Consider the following 24,159-nt stretch of genomic DNA (forward strand, 5'->3'; position numbering starts at 1 on the left):
GCAGTTATCCAGTAAGATCACTTGTCTCAACAGAGGCTATAACGCTGTTTTCAGCTGGTTCCTTTCTTTCTGCTTGCTCCTTTACAATTTCCTTCTTTCTTTGGTGGATATGCAGTATTCTGGGATGCTTTAAACCGCATATGTTGCGGCTGAGTTGCTTCTTGCAGTTTTTGTCCTTCACATAGACAGCCAAAACACACTCCATGTTCTTTAAGAAAAGCAATTTTCTCACTATGTGCTCTTTTCCAACTGTGGACACTCTCCAAAGCATGTCCATCTCCACAGAACAAATAGCTCTTCGCAGCATCAAACTCTCCTTTATCATTTTCCTTATCTGCAACTGTCACAGTGATGGCAAAGATACTTCCTTTTACATCTTTGCTCACTGTTGGAGTGTCTTTGATATCTCCAAATACTGGATCTGTTGCAATCTACACTTGCCTTTCAAGGAAATCCACCCTATCCTTAAAGGTAGCTCTTTGATTGTGTTTTTCCTGTAAATATCAAGCCACAGTTCTCCAAATATCCCTCAGCAACTTCCTTGTGATGTCGAGCATGTTAGCTGGCATCTCAAGATCATGGCATTACACCATCCTCTTAGAAAGAGGGTGTATGCTTGTAGAGCATTTGTTTCATCCAGTTTTACTGACGTCCATGAAAGAGCCTTTTCCATATAAGCTGTAGGAATTTTATGCTCATTACCAAAATGCTCCTGTAGTAAAGACTTAGTCCTCTCGTATCCTCTGTCTGAGGCCATATATAGGCAACTCCTTACAAGTTCCTTTGGCTGTCCTCTTGTGTACTGTTCCAGATAATAGACAATCTCTGGGATTTTTGTTCTTGCTTTCAATACAGTGTTCCAAGGATTTAATGAAAGCTTGGTACTAAAGTGGGTCACCCTCAAAAACTTGAATTTCCTTCTTGGGCATGGAAGAAAGGCACTGTAGCTGGATTAATAACGCAGTGTTTCATTTTGCCTTTCCATGACTGAGAATACGTTGCTCTGTTCACCATTGCTTGTCGCAGGTAAAGAAGCTGGAGATGTCACATGTGCATGTTCACCCGTTGACTTAATGGCTCTGATGCTTAACTGGAGTGTCAAAGGAGCAATGGTAAGAGATTAGATTAGAGCTACAGCTCTGTCTACAGTTGTTATTATTGGTGCTTGTGGATTGGTAACACCATGCTTGGGGAAGATTTGTCCATGTGTATCATGCCTTGTAATTATGGTACAAAGGGAACATTAAGTGTTTTCTTTTCCTGCTCTCCTTTCTCAAAATATGACTCCATAGCATCAGACACTTCAGATAAGTTACTTCAAACATCAGATCCTTTTGAGACTCCTCATACCTTCACTTTGGCCATGGTAGAGGCAATGTTTGTTTCCAGCTCCAGCTGCTCCTTTTCCCTCCTTAGCTGCTCCTCTTTCCTCCTCAGCTGTTCTTTGCTGACCTTCAAAGCCATATTTATCTGTAAGTAATTTTTGTCGTACAAGAGGAGCCATTTCAGCCTCAGCCTTTATATGTGCAGATGTAGTACTGGAAACTCTGGAGCTTGATCCAGAAGAACTTCATTTGCTTCTCTTGATTCCAAATTTGACACATTGTCACCTGGTTGTATTTCATCCTGTGTCAGACGTTGCCTTAATATTTGACCTTTTATCCAGTTTGAATTGCCCAATCTTGGCATTTTCATTCTCTTCATCACCATTTTGTGACACACCTTCAGCTACTTCCAAGTTGCTAACTTTAAATTTAGTCAATTCTTCTGCAGTGGTTTTACAGGGACTTCATTCCCATCAACCAAAGCCACCTCTTCTTCTATTGCCTGTTTTAGCCTCGCCATGAGAACATTTTTGACAACACATATAACTAGGTTCCGCTGCTTCAGTTCTGATTTGAGATCTTCAACCCGCATGTCTGTGATACATTGCACCTCAGTGGCGACACCAGCAGCAGCCATTTTACACATCTCCCTCCAACCATCCGCCAAGCTCAAGCACAAAGCGTGCACAACACAAGCCCAAAATCAACAGTTCCCAATGGGCAAGCAGGAGCACATCCAAACTGTACTCAAACTTTCAACAAATACACAGAAGGAATCCACAAGTGTAAGCCTACCGTTTCTGATGGCTATGATGGACTGCTGTCAATAAGCGAGTTTCCACTGCAGCAGTAGTCAATTAACATTGCTGTGATTCTTGGCAAATGACTCTACCAGTGAGTATATATGAATTCTGTTCTAGGGTTAGAAGCCCTGGACCCGTCTGTGGCCAACTCAGACCAATGAAGGCAGATTGCTGTCAACAGCCTGTTCTCGGCATTTCCAACATGGCCACCATATTGTTTTCAGTATCGCTCCAAACCAAAGAGTGGAAACAGTCCAAATGTTCCAACAATCCCCCTCTTTTTTTAAAGTGTATTTGCATTGTCATCTTTAGTAATTCTTGCATGTCTTTCTTTGTTAATGTTGGGATGGGAGGGGGATGAAAGATGTGGGGGGGGGGGCATGAAAGATGTGGGGGGGGGGGCGGAAATAAGGGCTCAATATAAATTGCTCTCTAAAAGGGGAGGAGAGATCCCCTATGATGTTTGTAAAATTTGAGTCAGTAAAATTGCAAATAAAATTTTCAAAAGAAAAAAAATGATCCAACAATATCCATTCAATCCAAAATAAGATTCAAGGATCCATGCAGTTCTATCATAGATTTACTGTTGACTAAAATTTAGCAACTACCATCCATAAAAAGGCCGCTTGAAGCCTAAGTAGGGTCTTAATTGTGACATGTTAGAACAAATTCAAGCGAAGTCCAGATGCATTTTAAACTCGTTTATTAATGAACACTAAAGGATTGGTAACGTCTATGCAGCATGGCAATGACTGTGGTAACATCTATCGTATGCGATAACATTCCTGATAACAGTGAACAAAAACTATCGGAGCCCTACTCACCCTAATCATCTCTATCACACCATACCAGTCAATGCGGGCTCACGACTTTTCAACCCCGCGAAACCCCCCATGCATGCACCAAAACCGAAGTGAATAGCGTGTGCACACTGGAAGAAACAGAACGTGTACAGCTCTGGACCCCGGCATAACATCAATGTTCACAGACAAACCAACACACATTTGGCTCCTACAATGCCTGAAATTTTTAAATAATTTTAGAACTTTTTACAATCATGGACAGTCAATAACAATTTAGGCTTTTGATGCATCAGGGATTTCTAAATCTTACAATAACCATTGCTTTATAAACTGAATGTTCATTTTTGATTCAATGCAAATTTATCAATGGAAGCTTTCTCAAAATTAATATGATGGCTTGCTATGCTATGAGGAAATTTATTTGTAAATATATACCTTCATTTTTTTTATTATACCTGGTAATTTAATTGGTAAGATTAGCTGTGATCCAATTATCCCATTTGATTTGTTGAAATTCAGTAGAGAAAAATAATACTACAAATTCATGACTTTCCGGTGTAGTTTTGGAAACATGTCTCATTCAATATTACCAAATAGATTTGTGTGGTAGTACTGTGACAGATTATGTTATATTTTATATTGTATATAGAATGTTTTAAAGGAGGTAAACTGTGGCAGCTTTTTTGTTAAGTGTAGGTCACATATAAACACTTCAAAACAGATCTGATTTAAAATGCAAGAGCTTGGCTAAAGGCAGACAGTCCAGACTCTGAGTGACTTTGCAAAAACTTTGAAGAATGCCTATAGAGACTTTACAGGTAGGTGTTAATTAGACCTGCTGTGGAGAAATGTATTATTGTTTTGGAAAGCAACAGATGAACGAATTAAGAAGATTGAGTCCGGTGCCACAGTCTGAGTGAAGTTTGCTGTTTTAAGAGGATCGTGTGGTTTTGAGAGAGAGAGAGAGAGAGAGAGAGAGAGAGAATTCAGTTCAGCAGCAGCAGCTGGGACTGGAACATGACAAGCTGGCAAGCTTGTGGAAAAACCCCATTTTGAAGATGGGTTGTGAGTTCTTAGCTCAGCCTGGTCAAAGTCCTTATGGTCCATAAAAGAGGAGATAGCTGGCTGTGTGGTGTTTCACCTGAGATAAGGGAAGCAGAAAAGGAACTCTGTGGTGACCTGAAAGAAAGGTCGTCATCTGGAAAACTCTGATGGGGCAATTTTCTTCGACAAGTCACTGAAGTGGCTAATTGGAAGGAATCAATTGTGTGTGTCCAACGAGCAACACATCTCTCTCTGAAAACTGACAAGAACTTTCCTGAGAGGTAACCATTTACCTTTCAAGCACCAAAGCCTGGTGAACTTTATAAATGTTAAATCTGCACCCAGTATAAGAATTGCCTGATACCAGTGAACTTGGAAGAGTGAGAAGTAAGATTGGACTGTGCATCAAAGAACTTTTATGAACTTACACACACATATTACATACACATGCACTTAGAATTAGAAAGAGGTTAAATTAGGATAAGTTAATAGTAATAAGTTAAAATTTCATCCTGTTTTCATGTTTAAAGACAATTAAAAGCAACTTTTGTTTAAGTAACCATTTGTCTTGGTGAATTTCTATTGCTGCTGGATTTTGGGGTCCTCTAGGCTTATAACAGTACTTTCTGCAAAACAAGTCAAAACATTAGAGGTCAGGATGTTCAAGATGACTACTTAATTCCATTAATTCTGGTTTGCTGGGAATGGATCAGTGGATTATTAAGTTTTTTTTGTAACTCAATGAATGTCTGAGAATCACTGCATAAATAATGACTGAAGCTCTTTCAACAATTCAGAATAGGGTCCAAGTCACAGCTGCTTCAGAAATCACCAAGTACAAGTAGGAATATGAAAGACTTCACCCTGTTGCAGCTGTGCATAGAATAGTTACAGTTCAGTCAAGGATGATTTGGCTGAACAAAATCAGAGATAAGTCATTCTTTTTCCTTTTCCACAGAAAATAGAATAATTTTGATGGACCTTAAAATCAGTAAAGAAAGAAAAGTTATGAAGCCAGCAGTGAGCCTCAAGATTACTCATCAAACAAATTTAATCTCCAGTAACAGTGCAGATTAAATGTTTTTCAGAGCAATGACCCATTGAACCACCTTAATATTGGTGGCATGATACACTACCACGACCCTCTGCTTCGATTTCTTTATATCCCAATGAAATGAATGATGGTCAAGAAGATCAGGATATTTATCATCTGATAAAAATCAGATTTTGATGGATTATTAAAGACTTGTGGCAGCGCACTTTCTCATGGTGAACCGGCCCCGTGTGTAATGCCACGGTGCGGAGCAGCCATGGGAAAATGGTACTGTCAGGGTTTCTCCCTGCCTCAAGTCTCCTTCCCAGCGCGCGCCTGGGACAGCGATTATGACGTCACAATGCACGAGGTGACTGAGCTCATGCTGCCCTTAAAAGGGAGCGCGCTGAATTTGAATAAAAACATTCATTAACGACTTTCAAAGTGGTGGATGAGTTTTTCTTGGTTGAGACCAGCACTACAATGGTGACCCCGACATGATAATCGCTGCCCCGCCACGCTCTTTTCGATCAGTTGTAAATGTCATCATGGTGGTCATTGATAGAGTATCATCAATTGAACTGGAAAAAATCAATTTTTCCTCGTACTTGAAAACTGTTGAACAAATTCACACAAGTTCTGACTATGTTTTACTTTCCACAGATGCTGACCTGCTGATTAATACAGCTGCAGCATCCTCAGTTTCTGTTTGATTTTCAAAAAAATTCATTCTTTTCTTCCTCTATGAAATGACATCAGGCACATTACATCTTTGTAAATACTAAATCACAAATCTGCAAAAATACAAACACCTGGATTGTGTTTGTCTGTGGATAATTTCCTTGTAGCCACGCACAAGTACTGTATATGTTTTTTGCCACACCTTTGTTAAATCTCTGTTCCCAAATTTAAGAAACAATACTGAAAAGCTATAAAAAAATTTAAAAATGGAGCTTCATATGCAATTAACAAGCATTTTTTCTACAAAGTCCCTTGGTATTTTGTCCAGCACTTCAATCTTGAGAAGCTGGTTCATTTGAATATTAAAGAAAATGACAGACTTTGAAAAAAATTCTTTGGAATGCTCAGACCATTACTCAAGTACTCGGACTTAAAATGTTACTTTCTTTGACTTTTGGGATTGCAGTTAAAAAAGGTTTTTGACCTATATGTGGCCATCAATATATATGATTAATTTGAACCCTTGTCAAGATACATTCTAATTATACTCTCAAAAATGAAACTATACAAAACCAAAAGGCAAGCACTGCCTTGACATTACTCAAATTATTTAATTTTGTGCAGGCCCCAACATTCAGTATTTTTTCTATCACATTTGATTCAAGTTTTGCTTTACATAGTACTTCTGTAAGCCCTATATCAATAACATACATGGCATTGGTCTTCATAAATCAAAGTATTTTGTATAGAAGTTGGGACGTTATGGTAAAGTTGGTGAGGCCAAATTTGAAGAATCATGTGCAGCTTTGGTCACCTAACTACAGGAAAAGTATCAATAAAATTAGAATTAAAAAAGAACTGAGAAGATTTACTAGGATGTTACCAGGACTTGAGGAACTGAAAGGTTAAGAAACTGGTTAGGTCTTCATTCCCTAGAGTGTAGAAGAATGAGTGGAAATTTGAAAGAGGTATCCAAAATTATGAAGGATAGAGATAGGGTAAATGCAAGTAGTCTTTTTTCACTGAGGTTAGGTGAGGTACAAACCAGAGAATGCGAGTTAAGATTGAAAGGGAAGAAGTTTTGGGGGAACATTAGGGGGAATTTCTTCACCCAAAGAATGATGGGAGTATAGAACAAGCTGCCAGCTGGAGTGGTGAATGCAAGCTCAATTTTATCATTTAAGGAAAATGATAAGGTTCATGGACGGGAGGGGTAGATAGGAAGGGATTATGAATAGGTGCGGGTCAGTGGAATTAAACAGGTGATCCCCTACTAACAACCTATGAAACATGACTATCCATACATATGACTGAAAAAAAGTATAAATTTTTAAAAATAAAGCTAGCTGCTACAAGCTGTGGTTCTGCAAAGCCTGTAGCACAGAAGAAGTTATAGCTGCATACAGGTTAGCTCATAAAGAACACGCTGTTCCCAGAAAGAATGAAACAAACCCAGTTGACTGTATTGGGCTCACAGCCCTGCTTTTATTCTCAAACTGAGGGTCGTGGTCAAAACCCTCTCAGTGCTGATCTGTGTGTTTGTAATCAGCATTCCCTGATAGGCCAGTTAAGCTCTTTTGGCTGTGTCCAATTGGAGGGCAGCGCCGCGGGCCTCGTGTAGCCTGCTGGATCGCCGCGTTTGTCCTTCATTTTGTGAGGCCCCGTGGGGGAGTTGCGAAGGGCCGCCACACATAAATATAAAAATTACACATCTGGTCCCTAGGAATCAGTCCAATGAACTTCATTGCCACTATTGCAATTATTTTCCTTTATTAGTTCAATGCCTCACCTGATTACAGTATTACAGATCACCACAGTTCAATTTTAAATTCCCATGTTTTATTCTGACATTCACTTTTGCAATAAAGCCAATACAGCATTTGCTTTTCTTTTTGCTTATTGTAAATTCACAAGAACCTTCAGTGATTCATGTTCAAGGCCACTCAGATCCTTCTAACATCCTTCAATCTCTCACATTTAACAAATGCTCAGCTTTTCTGTCTTCTACCAAAATAGATGATTTCAAAATTTTCCACGTTATATTTCCATTTGTTATACCCTCAATCAATCGCTTAGCCAGTCCACGTGTCCTTACAGCCTCTCTGCATCATTTCCACATTGCTCTGTATTGTCAGCAAATTTTCATCCATCCATCCAAAGTGATGCTCTACCCAATGTTGACCATTAGAATGTCGGTTAAAACCTTACAATAGCACCTTCTCAACGACGTCAAACATAAAAAATTGGGCAGCATGGTTAGCATACCGGTTAGTGCCACACCGTTACAACACCAGCGACCTGAGTTCGAATCTCACGTTGTCTGTAAGGAGTTTATACATTCTCCCCGTGTCTGCCCGCCCAACTCGCACTGCCAGTTTCTCGCCTGTCCAACTCGTGCTGCCAGTCTCTCGCCCGCCCGACTCTTGCATGCCAGTCTCTTGCCCACCCGACTCTTGCATGCCAGTCTCTTGCCCACCCGACTCGCGCTGCCAGTCTCTCCCCCTTGCCTGCTCGACTCGCGCTGCAAGTCTCCCTCCCTCGCCTACTCGACTTGCACTGCCGGTATTTCGCCTGCCCGACTCGAGCTGCCGGTCTCTCCCCACTTGCCGGATTTTGGAGCTTTCTGGATTTTAGATGTCTGGATAAAGGATTGTGTACCAGTATTGTAAATTATTTCTAGTTCAAATTTAATAAAGTTTATGTTTTACATTATTAATTCTTCTCAGTGTTTATAAGGCCCAAACCAAGATTTGATATTTAATCACAGAGTGAAATTAAATTGTTACATTTTGTAACTCACATTTTAAATACCCTCACATCATTTCTCTGTGATCTACTTTGTATTCTGTGCAATTCATTATTGTGCTTTGAAGAGAAGGAGCTCATCTATTTACAAGATTTAAACATCGCCTTATCAATAAACTACAAAAAAAGTATGATGAATGGTTGAATCTAAGTGCACCAATAAAACTCATATACTGGATACTGAGTTACATATTTGATTCTTTTGGTTGATGACGAACAATCACACACAATTCCATTTTCACACTTGCTAATAGACATCATTTCATCATATTATCAATTTCAATTGTCAAACACTTACCTGCTATTGCATTAAAATCCAGTTTCTAATCACCTGAAAAGTCCATGCACTTTTGTTTTACACCATAAAAACACTCAAAGCAATAAAACAGCAAAGAATACAATGGAATACTATACTTAATTGTACAACTCTTATTCAAGTTATACAACCATGACGTGGTTAACATAGCAGTTAGTACCACATTATTAGCGTGCCAGCAATCCAGTTCTAATCTGGCGCTGTCAATAAGGAGTTTGTACGTTCTCCCATGTTTGCATGGGTTTCCTCCTACCCTTCAAAAGTACGGGGGTTGTTAATTGGGGTATTTGGGCGGTAAGGGCTTGAGGGCCAGAATGGCATGTTACCGTGCTGTAAGTCTAAAAAATTTTACTTAAAAAAACAATAATGGTAAAATGATCTCCAAAACACATTCACTTCATTAAATAGAATTACCAATATCCATTGCTGTTTCCATGAAACTCTTTTGTCTTGAAGCAAATTCAGCAAGCAACTTTTGTTGTCTTTCTCGGGCTTTCTGGCGTCTGCAAAAAGAAATCAAATTAAATTAAAGGCATTACTGGGAAATCCTACAAAAATTCATTTCTTTTAATTTCTAGCACCTTAAAGAAGATTCCATCAGGGGTGGCATTTTCCTTCCACTCCATTTTCAGCATTACAAAATGACCATTTAACAGATGTAAATGTCCACCAAACACTCTACTTCTCAAGGCACTTTCCCATGCAACCACAGGACTTGTATTTTTACCATTTCAGTGCACCTTTAGCATCCTACACAATCAGCTTCCATCACTATATTCTTCTGCACATTGTTTTGTCAATAGCTTCATAAATTAGACGGCATTTTTGAGCTGCTTGTTGATGAGCCTACTAGGGGATCGGCTGTATTAGATAGGATTGAGCCTACTAGGGGATCAGCTGTAGTGCACCCAAGATGATTAGAGAACTTCAGGTAAATCAACCTTTAGGGGACAATGATCACAATATGATTGAGTTCAATTTGTAATTTAAGCAAATAGAAACTAAAGTCAGATGTGTCCGTATTTCAATGGAATAAATGGAATTACAGTGGCATGAGAGAGGAACTAGCCAAAGTGGATGGAAGGGGGCACTTGTAGAAAGATGGCAGAGCAGCAATGGATGGAATTTCTGAAAGAAATGAGGAAATACTTAAAAAAAAGATGAAATATTCAAATAGAAAAGTCACAATTATGCTGATAAGGGAAGTCAAAGCCAACATGAAAGCAAAAGAAAGGCAGACAAGGATGCTAAAGTTAGTGGGAAGATTTTTAAAACTTGCAAAAGGCAACTAAAAATCTAATGAGGAAAAAGATGAAGTATGAAAGCTGACAAGCAACTAATATCCACGAGGATACAAAAGGTTTCTTGATACATATGTATAAAGTATAAAATAGAGGTGAGAGTAGGTATACGCCACTAGAAAAAGACGCTGGACAAATAATAATAGGAAACAAGAAGATGGCAGAGGAGATAAATGAGCATTTTGTATCAGTTTTCACTGTGGCAGTGTGCCTGATTTTCAAGGATATCAGTGAAGGGATGTGAGTGCAGTTATTACTTCAAGGGAGAAAGTGCTCTGAAAGCTGAATATGACTTCAGGGAAGATAAGTCTCCCGTACCAGATGGTTTGCACCTTCGAGTTCTGAAAGAATAGCTGTGGAGATTGATAAAGGTCCTTCAGGAACCGACAGATTCTGGTATGGTTCTGGAGGACTGGAAAATCACAAATGTCACTCCAAATTTCAAGAAGGTGGGGGGAGGCAACAGAAAGGAAATTATAGTCCGGTTAGCCTGACATGAATGGTTGGAAAGCTGTTGGGAGTTGATTGTCAAGGATGAGGTTACGGAGTACTTGATAGGCCAAAGATAGCATGATTCCTTAAGTGAAAGTGTTACTCGATAAACCTATTGAATTCTTTGAGGAAGTGACAAGCAGGTTAATTAAAGGAGAGGTAATGGATGTTGAGTATTTGGATTTTCAGAAGACGTTTGACAAGATGCTGCACATGAGGTTACTCAACAAGAGCCATGGTATAACAGAAAACATACTAGCATGAGTAGAGCAGTGGCTGATTGGCAGGAAGTCGAGAGTTGGAATGCAGGGATCATATTCTGGTTGATTGCCATTTACTACTGGTGTTCACAGGGGTTAGGGATGCTTGTTTTTATGTTGAATATCAATAATCTAGATCAGCTACTCTCAACTGGAGCCATAAACTACCCCACCACTCCCACCACCCTCTTCCCCCACCCCTCACCCACAGGGCACAGCACATTTAAGTACAACCTTTGTTTTCCTTTCACCTCATGAAACAAATTTTTTTTTTTAATGTAGTCAGTAGAAAAGAAGTACAGAAGAAACCAAAACTTGACTGCTTCACCGGGAGGGGGACCCATTAAGACCCACGGAGGCCATAGCCAAAAAAATGGTTGAGAATAGTGGACCCAGATTCTGGAATGAGTGGCTTCGTGGCCAAGTTTGTCAAAGATATGAAGACAGGTAGAGGAACAAGTTGAGGAAGCAGGGAGGCTAAAGAAAGACAGGCAGATGAGGAGAAAGGGCAGAGCAGTGGCAATGAAATGCAATGTCAGAAAGTGTACAGTCATGCTCTTTGGTTGAAGAAACAAACAGGCAGACTTTTCTAAATGGGGAGAAAATTGAAAATTCTTTAGAGTCATGAAGCAGGATATCATGAAGGTAAACTTGCAGGCTGAATCAGCGGTGAAGAAGGCAAATCCAATGTTGTCATTCATTTCAAAAGGAATGGAACACGAGAGCAATCATGTAATGTTGAGGCTTTATAAGACATTGGTGACTCCTCATTTGGAGCATTGTGAGCAAATTTGGGCTCCACATTTAAGAAAGGATGTGCCGACATTAGAGAGGGTTCAAAGGAGATTCACAAGGATGATTCTGGGAATGAAAGGGTTAACATACAAGTAAATGTGGATAGGCTTTTTCAATTAAGAAAGGGGGAGATTCAAACTAGAGGACATGGCTTAAGATTTAAGGGGGAAAATTATAAGGGGAACATGAAGGGAAATTTCTTTACGCAGAGGGTGGAGGGGATGTGGAATGAGCTTCCGGCAGACGTGGTCAAGGCGGGATCATTGGTTACATTTAAGGAAAGACTGGGTCGTTACATGGATAGGAGGGGACTAGAGGGGTATGGACCGGGTGCTGGTCAGTGGGACTAGGAGGGTGGGGATTTGCTACGGCATGGACTAGTAGGGCCGAACTGGCCTGTTCTGTGCTGTAAGTGGTTATATGGTTAAAACATTCGACAGCTTTTGGCCTGTACTTGTTGGAAGTTAGGAGAATGGCAGGGGGTGGGGTGGCATTGAAATATTTTGTATGTTGAAAGACATGGACAGAGAAGATGTAGAAAGGTTGTTTCGCATGGTGGGAGAGCCTAGGACAGGGGTGGGCAACCTTTTATCATTTGTGGGCTGCAAGATGTGGGCATCCATTTAAAAAAGAGATGCAGAAAAAATTGTTTAGCCAGAGGTTGGTGGATCTGTGGAATCTGCTGCCATAGCCAGATGTGGAGGCCAAGTTATTTGGTGTACTTAAGTCATAGATTGATAGGTTCTTAATTAGCTAGGGCATCAAAGGTTATGGGAAGAAAGTGGGGATTAGGAAAATGGATCAACTCACATTTATGGCACATGGTAATACAGATGTAGGTTAGCCTATCCCTTTCCACACACATACCACTTTAAGCAATCTCTATGCTGTAGGTGCTCTGTGATTAGTAAGGGATTGCTTAAGGTGGCATACGGGTGGAAAGAAAAAGTTTGAAAACCACTGTTTTAATCGTACCTAATTGACTCGCTATGTGCACAGTTTCATAACTCCGAAGGAAATGGGCCAATGGCAATTTTTCTCAAGCAACATATTTTATTAACAATTGGGTCTAGAACAGTGATTTTCAACCTTCCCTTCCCACCCATATACCACCTTAAGCAATCCCTTACTCATCACAGAGCACTGAAGGCATAGGGCAGGGGTAGCCAAATTTGCTTAATATAAATGCCACAAACGATAAAGCTCAGATGTTTGAGAGCGTGAGTCGGGTGAGTGAGGGGGGGTGGGGGGGGAAGAACTGGCATTGCGAGTCGGGCGGGCGAGGGGGGAGAACGGCAGAGCGAGTCGAGTGGGCGAGGGGGGGAGACCGGCAGTGTGAGTTGGGCGGGCAAGGGTAGGAGATCACCAGCGTGAGTCGGGGGGGGGGGGGGGGGGGGGAGATCGGCAGCGCGAGTTGGGCAGGCGAGGTGGGAGACCAGCAGTGTGAGTTGGGCGGGCAAGGGTGGGAGATCACCAGCGTGAATCGGGGGTGGGGGGGGGAGGAGACCGGCAGCGAGCCGCATATTAAAGGTCAAAGAGCCGCATGTGGCTCGCGAGCCACAGTTTGGCCACCCCTGGCATAGGGATTACTTAAAGTGTTATGTGAGTGGAAAGAAAAAGGTTGAGAGTCATTGCCTGAGACTGAAGCTCCCAGGTCAGAGAGTAGACACAAAAAAATACTGGACATCAGGCAGATCATCAATTATTATGCCCCTTGAGTGTGCAACAAACTGAGATTTGATAACTTATAAAATGGACCACTGTAAGGGAAGGAACAATTGGACAGAGGATAGGTTCTATGCCAACATATCCTGCTTGCTAATTTGATGGTCTCTTTATGTATCTGGCAACATCCATTTGGAGGAAATTTGCCCCGAACTCAGATTTGAGGGTTATATGGTACTTGCTGGCCAAGTGCATTGTAGAAAATAACGATTTAACAAAAAAATGAAAGGAAGAACTATACAAAGGGCACTCCTCAACAAAAAGATAGCCAGAATAATTTCAGATTTTAGATGTCTTCACCGACGGGCACTCCTCAACAAAAAGATAGCCAGAATAATTTCAGATTTTAGATGTCTTCACCGACCAGAAATCAAGATAATGGAAAAAGTAACAAAGAATAATTGGTTACAGCTATTCACTTTTATTTTTACTTGATTTCAGTGGTAATGAAGATGACCCAGCTAATAATAGCTGCATGATTACAAGTTAAATATTAAATTTGACAGAATTTTTTTCATAACAAATCCAAATTAACCTTCACATCTTTTGGCTAGGTTTCTTCACAGCCCAAGCATTTCTGATCTAAATCTATTCCTAGTGTAAATAGAGATTCATTTAAAAAAAAATGATATAAACAAATCTTGACAAACTCCATTCAGCTCAGTAATTTTTTTCAACTGCTTAAGGGGTAGGCACAGGAAGGCTGCAAGATATCAGCATCAATTTGTCTTTTCCTTTTGTACAGTGCTAGTTGCTGTGGAAACGGTCCATCTTGTGACTAACGCTACTCGACTTTGACTAAAGGTCAGAAAGGGGGAGGGGGAGGGGAAGGGTCATCATCACCATTTCCATTTTCATTACTACTAAATCTAACTTAAAATCCAAAATGAATTAAACCTCATCTATATTTACAACAGTGCTCTATTCTGTCATTAATCTTAATTTCAGAATTAAGATCATTGCTAATGAGTGACAAATGGTGAAATTATCCAAAGAGAAAAATCTGCAAAATAAAATTGAATGACAGTTACAAAAATTCACATCAAAATATCTGCTTTTCTCTTTGCAATTTTCATGTTGCTGTTACATCAAATAAAAATGTATATGCAAAAATATGGCAATATTTTTGAAAAATGCAAGCATACTAGCTAACAAATTTCAAAAATAATTAATAAGAGAAACACTTTTCTATTCCAACTGTTTTAATAGTTGGATTCAGCTCTAGCAGGAGCTGCCAATGTCTTAAAATGAAATGACCCCAGTATTTTTTATTTCAGGTTTCCAACATTCATAGTTTATCTTTTTTTTCCCCATCAAATTTATTTGATTTAATTGGTTTATAAAGAAATGTCATCTAAATTTTAAACATTTTTGCAACATATTTCAATACAGGTTTGATATTATGGCTGATCATTCTTTATTTGATCATCATGCTTTTTAATGTAAGTTATTTCATTTGATTAAATTTATTAAAATACATTGAAATGATTGAAATATTATGATCCCCAGGTTATTTCCAGAAAAAAATAAATGCAAATAGAAACTTAATTTTCCCATTAGCTCTTCATGAAATTCATGTTTCTACATGAGAAAACGTTTACCTTTCTTCTTTATCCAGAGCTTTCTTATCTGAAACATTCTTCTTTGGAGGTATAGGAGGTGTGACTTTCCTACAGATTTCCTCAATGCTGAACTTGTTCTGCCGACTCTGTGCTGCAGTCTTTATTAAAATCCTTTCCACTGCTGTTGTCCCATCACCATGAATTTGTTGCATTGGGTCCAACCTGGAAGTAGACTCTGAATCTTCTAACCAGCATGGATAGTAGGAGTTTTGTTTTCCTGAGAGTTTATGATGGAGTTTAATTAGGAGAGAAAGCATACTTTCTCTAACTTCCAAAATAGTTGTGGTGAGTTGAGGGGTTGAATTGGGAGCAGTCCACTTCGATGTCTTTGCTCTAACATCTGGAGTGTGAATGGTACTGCTGCCGTTGCGATTTATGATTTCCTGAAATTTTCGTCTACGTTCTGCAACTAAACTGAAGACCTGAGCTGTATTTGAACTCTATGAGAAAAAAAATAAATTAAATTCAGATAACATCACAAAAATGACTAGGCCATCTAACTCCACCAAGTCTGTTCTACCATTCATGAATATGTCTCATCATTCACCTTACCTGCACTTTCATGCATTGCCCCTTATCCCTGGATTCCTTTAGTTTTGGGAAATATAGTAATCTCTCTCTGCCTCACATAAATTCAAGACTGACTCAACTACAGCCAAAGTAGTTTCATGCCAGGAATGGTGATACAAAAACAAATATACTTTCAATAATAAACCTGCAGATGCCACAAATATTCAAAAACATGGCACAGAGATAGCATATTATTTGCGGCTCAGAAGCAAAGCAGTTATGTTAATCTGTTACAGATTTATGGATGTAAATAATTTCATATCCATTGGAATATATAGAACTGAAAACTCTGATAAGCAACTCTCAGTATTTTACACTTTATAATTTTAAGAAACTCATACCAATGAATTAATCACCAAAGGTCAATCACTGTTAATATAACTCAGGAAAGTACAATTCACATCAAGCTTCAAAAACTGCATGCACTTGGGAATGCTTTGACATTATAAATGTTTACAGCAGAGTTAAAGGCAATTTACTGAATTATACAACCTATTTAGACACACAGGTTATTAAAAGTCAAGACGAGACAAAACTTGAAGTACAGTGAAGTACCTCTCTGTTGAGAGCAGTGGCCCTTCTTGACCTCTGTTGCATAGGGAGAGACATGAAAGTTCAAGAGAGAATAGCTTGCTTCAAAAGCAATATATTTTTATCAATAAAAATATAAACACTCAAACAAGGACCAAGATGCACCCATTCTATGTATTCATTCTATCAATCATAAAATCTACCTATATCCACTATTAATAAATATAAACTTTTGTATATTTTTTAAATTGATGAATGTTTGATAATGAACAAGTTACCATTAGCAAGTTATCCAAATGTGATTAAAAATAAATGAGAAATTTCCTGAGTATCTTCCCTCAGTAGAAAACAAATCTGATTTGGAAATATTTTGTTTCCTGCTTCTCAAATACATAACACAATTTGGATCTTCACAAATGTAATCACTGATATCACATTTAATCTCACTTTATTTTTATGAACTCTTCCTCTCACACACAATATTCGACACTTCAGTTTGATTAATTACTTATTCAATTTTGGAATATGCCTATCACTAGCAAGTCAAAATTTCACACCTCTTCCTGGCCTTGAGATGGCAATAAGCTATGTTTTGGAATGTTTGCAGTTTTCATGAAGCAGGCACTCAAAATAAAATTGGGAGGAACCAGGCATTTCAGAATTATTGAAATATGGCTTGAGAAAAATTAGGATAGCAATCAATAATTGCAGATTATAACATTTTTAGAAAAGGTGCAGAGAAGAAAACTGATACTTATTAGAACTAATGCATAGGTTACTTTAAAAAGAACGAAAATAGAACGATACAACATTACAGCACAGAAACAAGCTCATCTCGTCCGTGCCAAACTATTTATTCTACGGAGTCACATCAACCTGAACCCAGATTGTAGCCTTCCATACCCCTCCCATTCATGTACCTATCCATCCAATTTTCTCCTAAATGTCAAAATCAAACCCACACCTACCACCTCTGCTGGCAGCTCATTTCAGACTCTCATTGCACTCAGAATGAGAAATTCTCCTTTATGTTCCTTTAAACATTTCACCTTTCAACCTAAACCCATGCCCCCTAGTTCTTGTCTCACTCAATCTCAATGAAAAAAGCCTGCTTGCATTTACCCCATCTACTCTATTAAATCTCTACTCAATTTCCTATCTGCCCTCTTTTAGCTCTCCTGATTTCCTTCTAAAATGTTGATTTCAAACTAGATACATGGTAAAAGATCAAAGTATATTCCACAGATTACCTAATAAAGGGAGGTATACAGAGAAAATTGGAGGAAACGTGCAAAAGTATCAGAAAATAATCATTAACTATCCTACTATTAATTGAAAAAAAGAGGAAAAAGATAGCTTAAAAAAAAACAATAACACCTACCAATAAAAGAAAATGATTAAAGCTATGTTTCTGTTCCTCTGTTTCTGCTCACAACAACCCCACAGAGCATTTTCCTGGCGCAGGAAAAATATATTCTTGGTAGGAAAAAACAAACTGCAGATTCATGAAATTTCATGGATAATTGTGACAGTTAGATTTAAAATAATATTTTAATTAATAAACCATACTATAACACTTCCTCTACTTTAACTAACTTATATAACTTAATCCCCAACTATGCGCGAATAGTTGTAGGTTAAGTTATATAAGTGTAGTGGAATATCCCAAGCCACTACAGCTCAAGGCCCAATACTCGAAAGGCAGTTCAAAGTTCAGCTTTGGAAATTCAGTGATGACATGTAGGCTTGAAATTAAGACAGCACATAAGCCTTAGATGAATGCAACACACAGGCTTTAGATCATTGAAACATGAAAGCCTTAGATGAATGCAACACGCAGGCTTTAGGTGGATGAGACACATAGGCCTTAGACGAAATTAGAAATTCATGAAGTGAGTGAAAGAGACTGGGGGGATGACAGAATGTTGATTAATTCACGAAACCCTTGTTGAGATGCTTCCAAAGAAATGTCCTTTTTGTACGAGTGCCAACCAAAACTCCCCTTTTTTTTGCCAAAGAGGACACGAAGCAAATGATGCTCACAAAGCTTCCAGAATCCTTTTCATGGGTCAGCCAAACTCAAGTGACTCTCACTCCAGTCATCATCCAAGCGCAGTATTTCTTTTGCAAGTAGAACCCTTTCTGTGGGTTAGTCGAACAAAAAGTGACCCTCACTCTTTTGGTCATTGAGTGGTCTTCTCATTCCTCTATAACTAACAGGAGGAAATCAGACAGATTGTCTATATCTACATATGAGGCCAATCCAGCACAGTATTCTTCTCCAGAGAGCTTTTTCCTCCTGTGCTGTCTCCTTAAAATGGTCCCCATGCAAATTTTTGCACTGCTTCTTCAGTATGCTGGTCACATGGTCTCTGCACCTAGGATTTCCAGGGCTTCTCTCCTCACTCTGCAAATGTATCCATTTAGGAATATGCTGTCTTCAAAGCCTAGTGCCAGTTCACAGACACTTCCCAAAACCTGCAGGCTTTTGATAAATCTATTCTCTTAAAATGCACAAATGAAAATGAACTGAAAAATTGGAGCACGTCACAATAATAAAGTAATCAGGAAACAATGAAGGCATAAAATATACATTAAGTAAGGTCAGCAGAGGAGCACTTGTAAAAGAAATCAAAGAAACTGGGAGAGAAGTCAAGACTAGTCGATAAAGCAATTAGGAAGGTGGAAAAACTAAGAAATTATATATTGCATAGAAATACAAGATATTTGCTGAGAAGCATGCGATGTGTGGGATGAATTTTGTGTGTGTATATTTTTTTTTTTAAAAACACCGAGAGTGGTAGATACTGTTATGGGCCCAGAGGATGCCAAAACCCAGCAGCAATAGAAATTCACCACGACAAATGGTTAATTAAACAAAAGTCATTTTTAATTTTCGTTAAACATAAAAACAGGATCAAACTTTAACTTATTACTGTTAACTTAACCCCCTTCTAATTCTGAGCGCACATATATGTAAAGTGTATAAGTTCAGAAAACTTCTTTGATTCACAGTCCAATCTCACTTCTCACTCCTCCAAGTTCACTGGTATCAGGCAATTCTTATACTGTGCACAGAATTTAACATTTGAGAATTTTCACCAAGCTCTGGTGTCTAAAGTTAATTGGTTACCACTCAGGAAGGTTCTTGTTGGTTTGAGAGAGAGATTTGTTGCTCGTTGGATACACACAAACTGATTCCCTCTGATCAACCACTTTGTGTCTTGCCGAAGAAACTTGTCCCATCAGGGTTTTCCAAATGATAACTTCTTCTTCTGCAGGTCACCACAGAGTTCCTTTATTTCCCTTATTTCAGGTGAAACACCCTAGCCAGCCATTTCCTCTTGTATGGACCACAAGGGTTTTCAACAAGCTGAACTCAGAACTCACAACCTGTCTTCAAAATGGGGTTTTAAACAAGCTGCCAGCTTGTCATGACTACAGAAAGCCTGTTTGGTCTCTTCTTTCTCTCTGCTTGAAAAACCACATGACCTTCTTAGAACAGCAAACTGCATCCAGACAGATTGAAGCACTGGACCCAATCTTGAGCTCTCAAAACAATAATCCATTACTCCACAGTACGTCCAATTAACGCCTACTTGTGAAGTCTCTTGAGTTCGGGTTCTATTTGCGTCTCCTGATGAAAACCTTTAGCGAAGCAGTTTTCATTATCTTTACAAAGGCACTGGCCTCGCAGGGTCAGTTTGAGCAAAGCTCTTGCATTTTAAATGAGATCCGTTTTGTGAAATGTTTGTGACCTACACTACCCCCACAATCTATCTCCTTTAAAACATATCTATATGCAATATGAAATTTTATATAATCCATCACAATACTTCAAACAGGATACCAGAAGTAGTGAAGCAAGTTGAAACTAGACTGCTGTGTTTGTTTGACCTTGCTCACTATCAAGATCAAGCTATCTGTATTTTCATCTCCTGACCCCTTTAAAGAATTTGAATAACCTCTTCTTAAACAATTCATGCCCTACTCTCAGCCCAAATATATTCTAACAGAGGTTGTTAAATCTCTTGCATACTACATTCTGTAAAATTCCTGTATCATTTAAATTATCTATCAGTCAAAAATATTAAGAGATTGACTAGCTATCAGTCTCAACTTTTCTACAATTATTAGCTCTCAATTTCTTGCGGTCCTCAAGAAGGCTGCCAGCATCATAAAAGACCCTCATAACCCTCCTTTCTTGCTTCTATCTTTAGACAGAACTTACAGAAACCTGAAGTTTGACATCTCTAGGTTCAAGACCAGTTCCTCCCCTCCCCACCAAACAGATAGCAGGCTTTTCAACCTCCCTATATTAGCCTTACCATATAACTACTTCAAAACCAACAAATCTGTCTGCAGGACTGACTCCGCATATTTTTCCACCACAACCACTATAAATGTTATTTAATGATTTTTGTTTTTTCCCTTCCATTTTTATTTATTTTTTTCTCTTTTGTGTTGTGTGTTTATGTACCTGGGAAGCTGCAGCAAATTAGGCTTTCATCATCTCCATTCAGTCTACTTGCATATATGACAATAAACTTCATTCATCCATTCTCCCACGGTTTCACTTTCATCTACTGCCATTGAGTCTACTCAAAAATTTCTTCTTTTGTATCTGCACAAGAATCTCCAATGAGCCTCTGTGCTAACCTTTGCTTCCTTCCTTATCATTATTTGTGCAACACTGTATAACATCATCCAAAGCACAGCATCAATTTCAACAGTTAAAAAATCTCTCTCTGGCTCTACAACATCTCAGGGATTTCATTTATTGTTGTTGAAGATCAATTATAATTACCAGATTAATGTTGTCACCACTTATTCAAAAAATTATAAACAAGCTGATAAAAAAGTCTCCATCAAATTTTTAATTAGAAAAAGAATCATACCGCAAGAAACAGGTTCTTTACCCATCAATTCCACACTGACTGTCAAACACCTATTTACATTAACCTTACATGAAGTCATGTTAGTCATCCAACATTCTACCACCCACTTACACCCTCAGGACAGTTTATAGTGGTCAATTAAGGTACTAACTCACACTTCCTAGGGATATTGGGGAAACCAGAGCACCTGATAGCATCAGCGATAAAGACAATCACTAGAGCTGCTAGGCAACAGCTCTATTAGCTACACTATGGTGAAACCCATTAAGGTGCTAAGGCCACAAATTTGCACAATCAAGTTTCAAAGTGGATGCAAAAATAAACAGTAATTTTAAGGAAATTAAAAATAAGGAACTTAAGTATAAAACATTCTTTGTTAAAACTGAATGATGGATTTTTTCTTCATTCTAATCATTTAATCATTAGTTTTATACAAGAGTATCCAGAGCATTGATCACTATTTAATTGTTACTGTATTTTTAATTTATAATACTGTTCCTTTGACTATTAGGCTCCAGCTGATGCACACAGTAAGACAGATAAGATGCACACAACTAAGGCCTGTCATTTTCTATCTCCAACAGATCATTCACCGTAATTTATAACCTTGGAAAAAAAGAACAAGATGCTCAATAATTGAAGTGTCATTTTACATAAAACTGAAACGTAGAGGAGGTATTGTGAGCATAAATTTTTGAATGCATCTCAATTCCTGAATTCAAAACAAAGAAAACTGATTTTATGTACCATGCAGTGCACAGATCAACTGTCAAAGACTGAACATGCAAATAATGTAAATTGTAAAGGATAATACTTGGGAAAAAAAAATCTGTTATTTTAAAATATGCAAAAAAAATGGTCTCAACTTATATAAACTAACCTGTACACAAGTGGTATCTGAACTTGTGCTGGCAAGTGGCTCCCGGATCATTTCAGGGGCTGTTTCTGGAACCCTGACTCGCACGTGGTTAATGATATGATGCAGATTTGTTGCTATATTGGTTCCATTAAACCAACTATCTGAACAGTGTTCTTCACCAAGCATTTCCTACGAGGAGAGTTAATAACATCATCAGCTACATTTTCTCAAAGAAGACAACGAATATTGTAAATACAGTCAATATAAATTAAAGAGGATCATTTTGGATTTGTTCAACCATAATTGAGTGGGAAAATACCTCAGATTATTTTTCCAATAGAACAAAACTGTCAGTTTATGTTATCATTACATGGTGAAAATAATAAAGAAACTTTGGGATTTCTCTACACACGCTCTGAGGCATCGACTCTCATCGAGATTGCTCATAGAATCTCACAGTATAAGAGGCAGTCAATCAGTCCTCACGACTGTGTCAACTTTTTGGTAAAGCTAATTAATTTGACCCACTTCTTTGTTCCTTCTTCATTGCCTCTAATTTCCAGATCTCAACAGAGCACTGCTTAAAATTAGTTTTCTTCATTGTCACACTGTATCTTAGGCTAATCATGGCAGGTATAAACAATGTCTCTGACTACTGACTATTGTATCCATCCACTATCACATTCTCCTCACAGCTTATTTCAAGGACAAGTTACAAAGCTTCACATAACTGAAGTTTTCATTTCAAGTTCATTAGTAGATCTCTTCTCCCTTCTAGCAATGTGATAAAATATGATACAGGCAGACCTAATTAATGTTTTTTCTCCACCCAACGGGTTTTACACAACTTTCTCCTTTGCCTTCTGAGCCTCAATTCAAAAAATATCAACACTTAAAAATAAAAGGCACTTATCCTGCCCTGCCAACTTGCAAAAGAATATGTGTGTGTATATATATATATAAAAATATACACACACACACACACACAAATATATATATATATATATATACAAAAAATTTTTTATTTACGTATATATATGTATATATATATATATATATATTTATTTTTTGGCTTGGCGTCGCGGACGAAGATTTATGGAGGGGGTAAAAGTCCACGTCAGCTGCAGGCTCGTTTGTGGCTGACAAGTCCGATGCGGGACAGGCAGACACGGTTGCAGCGGCTGCAGGGGAAAATTGGTTGGTTGGGGTTGGGTGTTGGGTTTTTCCTCCTTTGCCTTTTGTCAGTGAGGTGGGTTCTGCGGTCTTCTTCAAAGGAAGTTGCTGCCCGCCAAACTGTGAGGCGCCAAGATATTTTGCTTCATTAATAAACACTTATAGTGTTCCTGACTGGTGAGATCAGTATTAGAATGTGCAAGTAATGATTCAAATTCTATTTCATGATCTAGTTAAAAATGTGGGGTAAAAGTAGCTGTAGCATGTATCAATAGCAACGAAAACAATGTCATAAAGATGCTGAATTTTTTTTTGAGTAACTTCCTCTGTGTAGGTGATAGAAACAAGAATGTGTGCTCCTTCTAGCACCATAGCATGAGAATGGGCCAAGGCTTGCCCACATGTTTCTGAATCTCAGCCTGGAGGAACTCAGCAGGTCTCGCAGCATTCATAGGAGGTATAACCTCCTTGAGGAAGGGCTCAGGTCCAAAATGTCAGTTATACCTCCTATGGATGCTGCGAAACCTGCTGAATTCCTCCAGGATCTCTGTGCATTTACTACAATCATAGTGTCTACAGTCTTTTGTGTTTCACTCAAAGATTTAACAGTAGTGCAGCAGGTCCTGAGTAAATGAATGTTTGTTGGACAAGATGATTCTGGACTCATGATTCACTGGAGTATTTTCTTTTTGAGACCTAATTTTGATTAATTCTCTGGCTAAAGCCATTAACTTGGACTCACTATTTTTGTAATGCTAAAAAAAACCCTCTTTAAAATGGTTTGGGTAACTATTCCATGGGTGTGAAATTGTTGAACTTTTTCCTTTTTGAATTCAGGGAGACCATTTCACAGATAAACTTGATTCCAGCTGATAGTTTATGTGCACACTTTAAAAAAAACACAGATACAAAAATATGGAACGATACTAATAAATTAACCATTCCAAGCTAAGAAAGTGATTAGTCACAAAATCCTATCTCAATATCTCATTGCACTATTAGGCAACCACTGCATATCATTACATTTGAGTAAATGAAATTCAACCTTGCAAAATTCACTAGTTGCTACCAAAAAAATTGAGATGCAAAATAAAATGAGCTCTCATGGAATTTTTGAGGAAAA

At 38.5% G+C, this 24,159-nt stretch overlaps 1 protein-coding gene across 4 annotated transcripts in view; it reads right to left on the minus strand.

The window, feature by feature from the left end:
* The window catches only part of ubr3 (ubiquitin protein ligase E3 component n-recognin 3), a 293,785-nt gene that overhangs the window by 151,243 nt on the left and 118,383 nt on the right, over positions 1–24,159 (minus strand). For 2 of the 4 annotated variants that reach the window (XM_069935677.1, XM_069935678.1), the window contains exons 22-25: positions 21,885–22,052; positions 16,131–16,163; positions 14,985–15,445; positions 9,225–9,313 (exon numbers count right to left, since the gene is read on the minus strand). In XM_069935677.1, the coding sequence (XP_069791778.1) occupies positions 9,225–9,313; positions 14,985–15,445; positions 16,131–16,163; positions 21,885–22,052 (751 nt within the window). The remainder of the gene's footprint in view (positions 1–9,224; positions 9,314–14,984; positions 15,446–16,130; positions 16,164–21,884; positions 22,053–24,159) is intronic. The other 2 variants (XM_069935680.1, XM_069935679.1) reach the window with 1 other exon arrangement.

Source organism: Narcine bancroftii, chromosome 4, assembly GCF_036971445.1.
Source record: "Narcine bancroftii isolate sNarBan1 chromosome 4, sNarBan1.hap1, whole genome shotgun sequence".
Classification (NCBI taxonomy): domain Eukaryota; kingdom Metazoa; phylum Chordata; class Chondrichthyes; order Torpediniformes; family Narcinidae; genus Narcine; species Narcine bancroftii.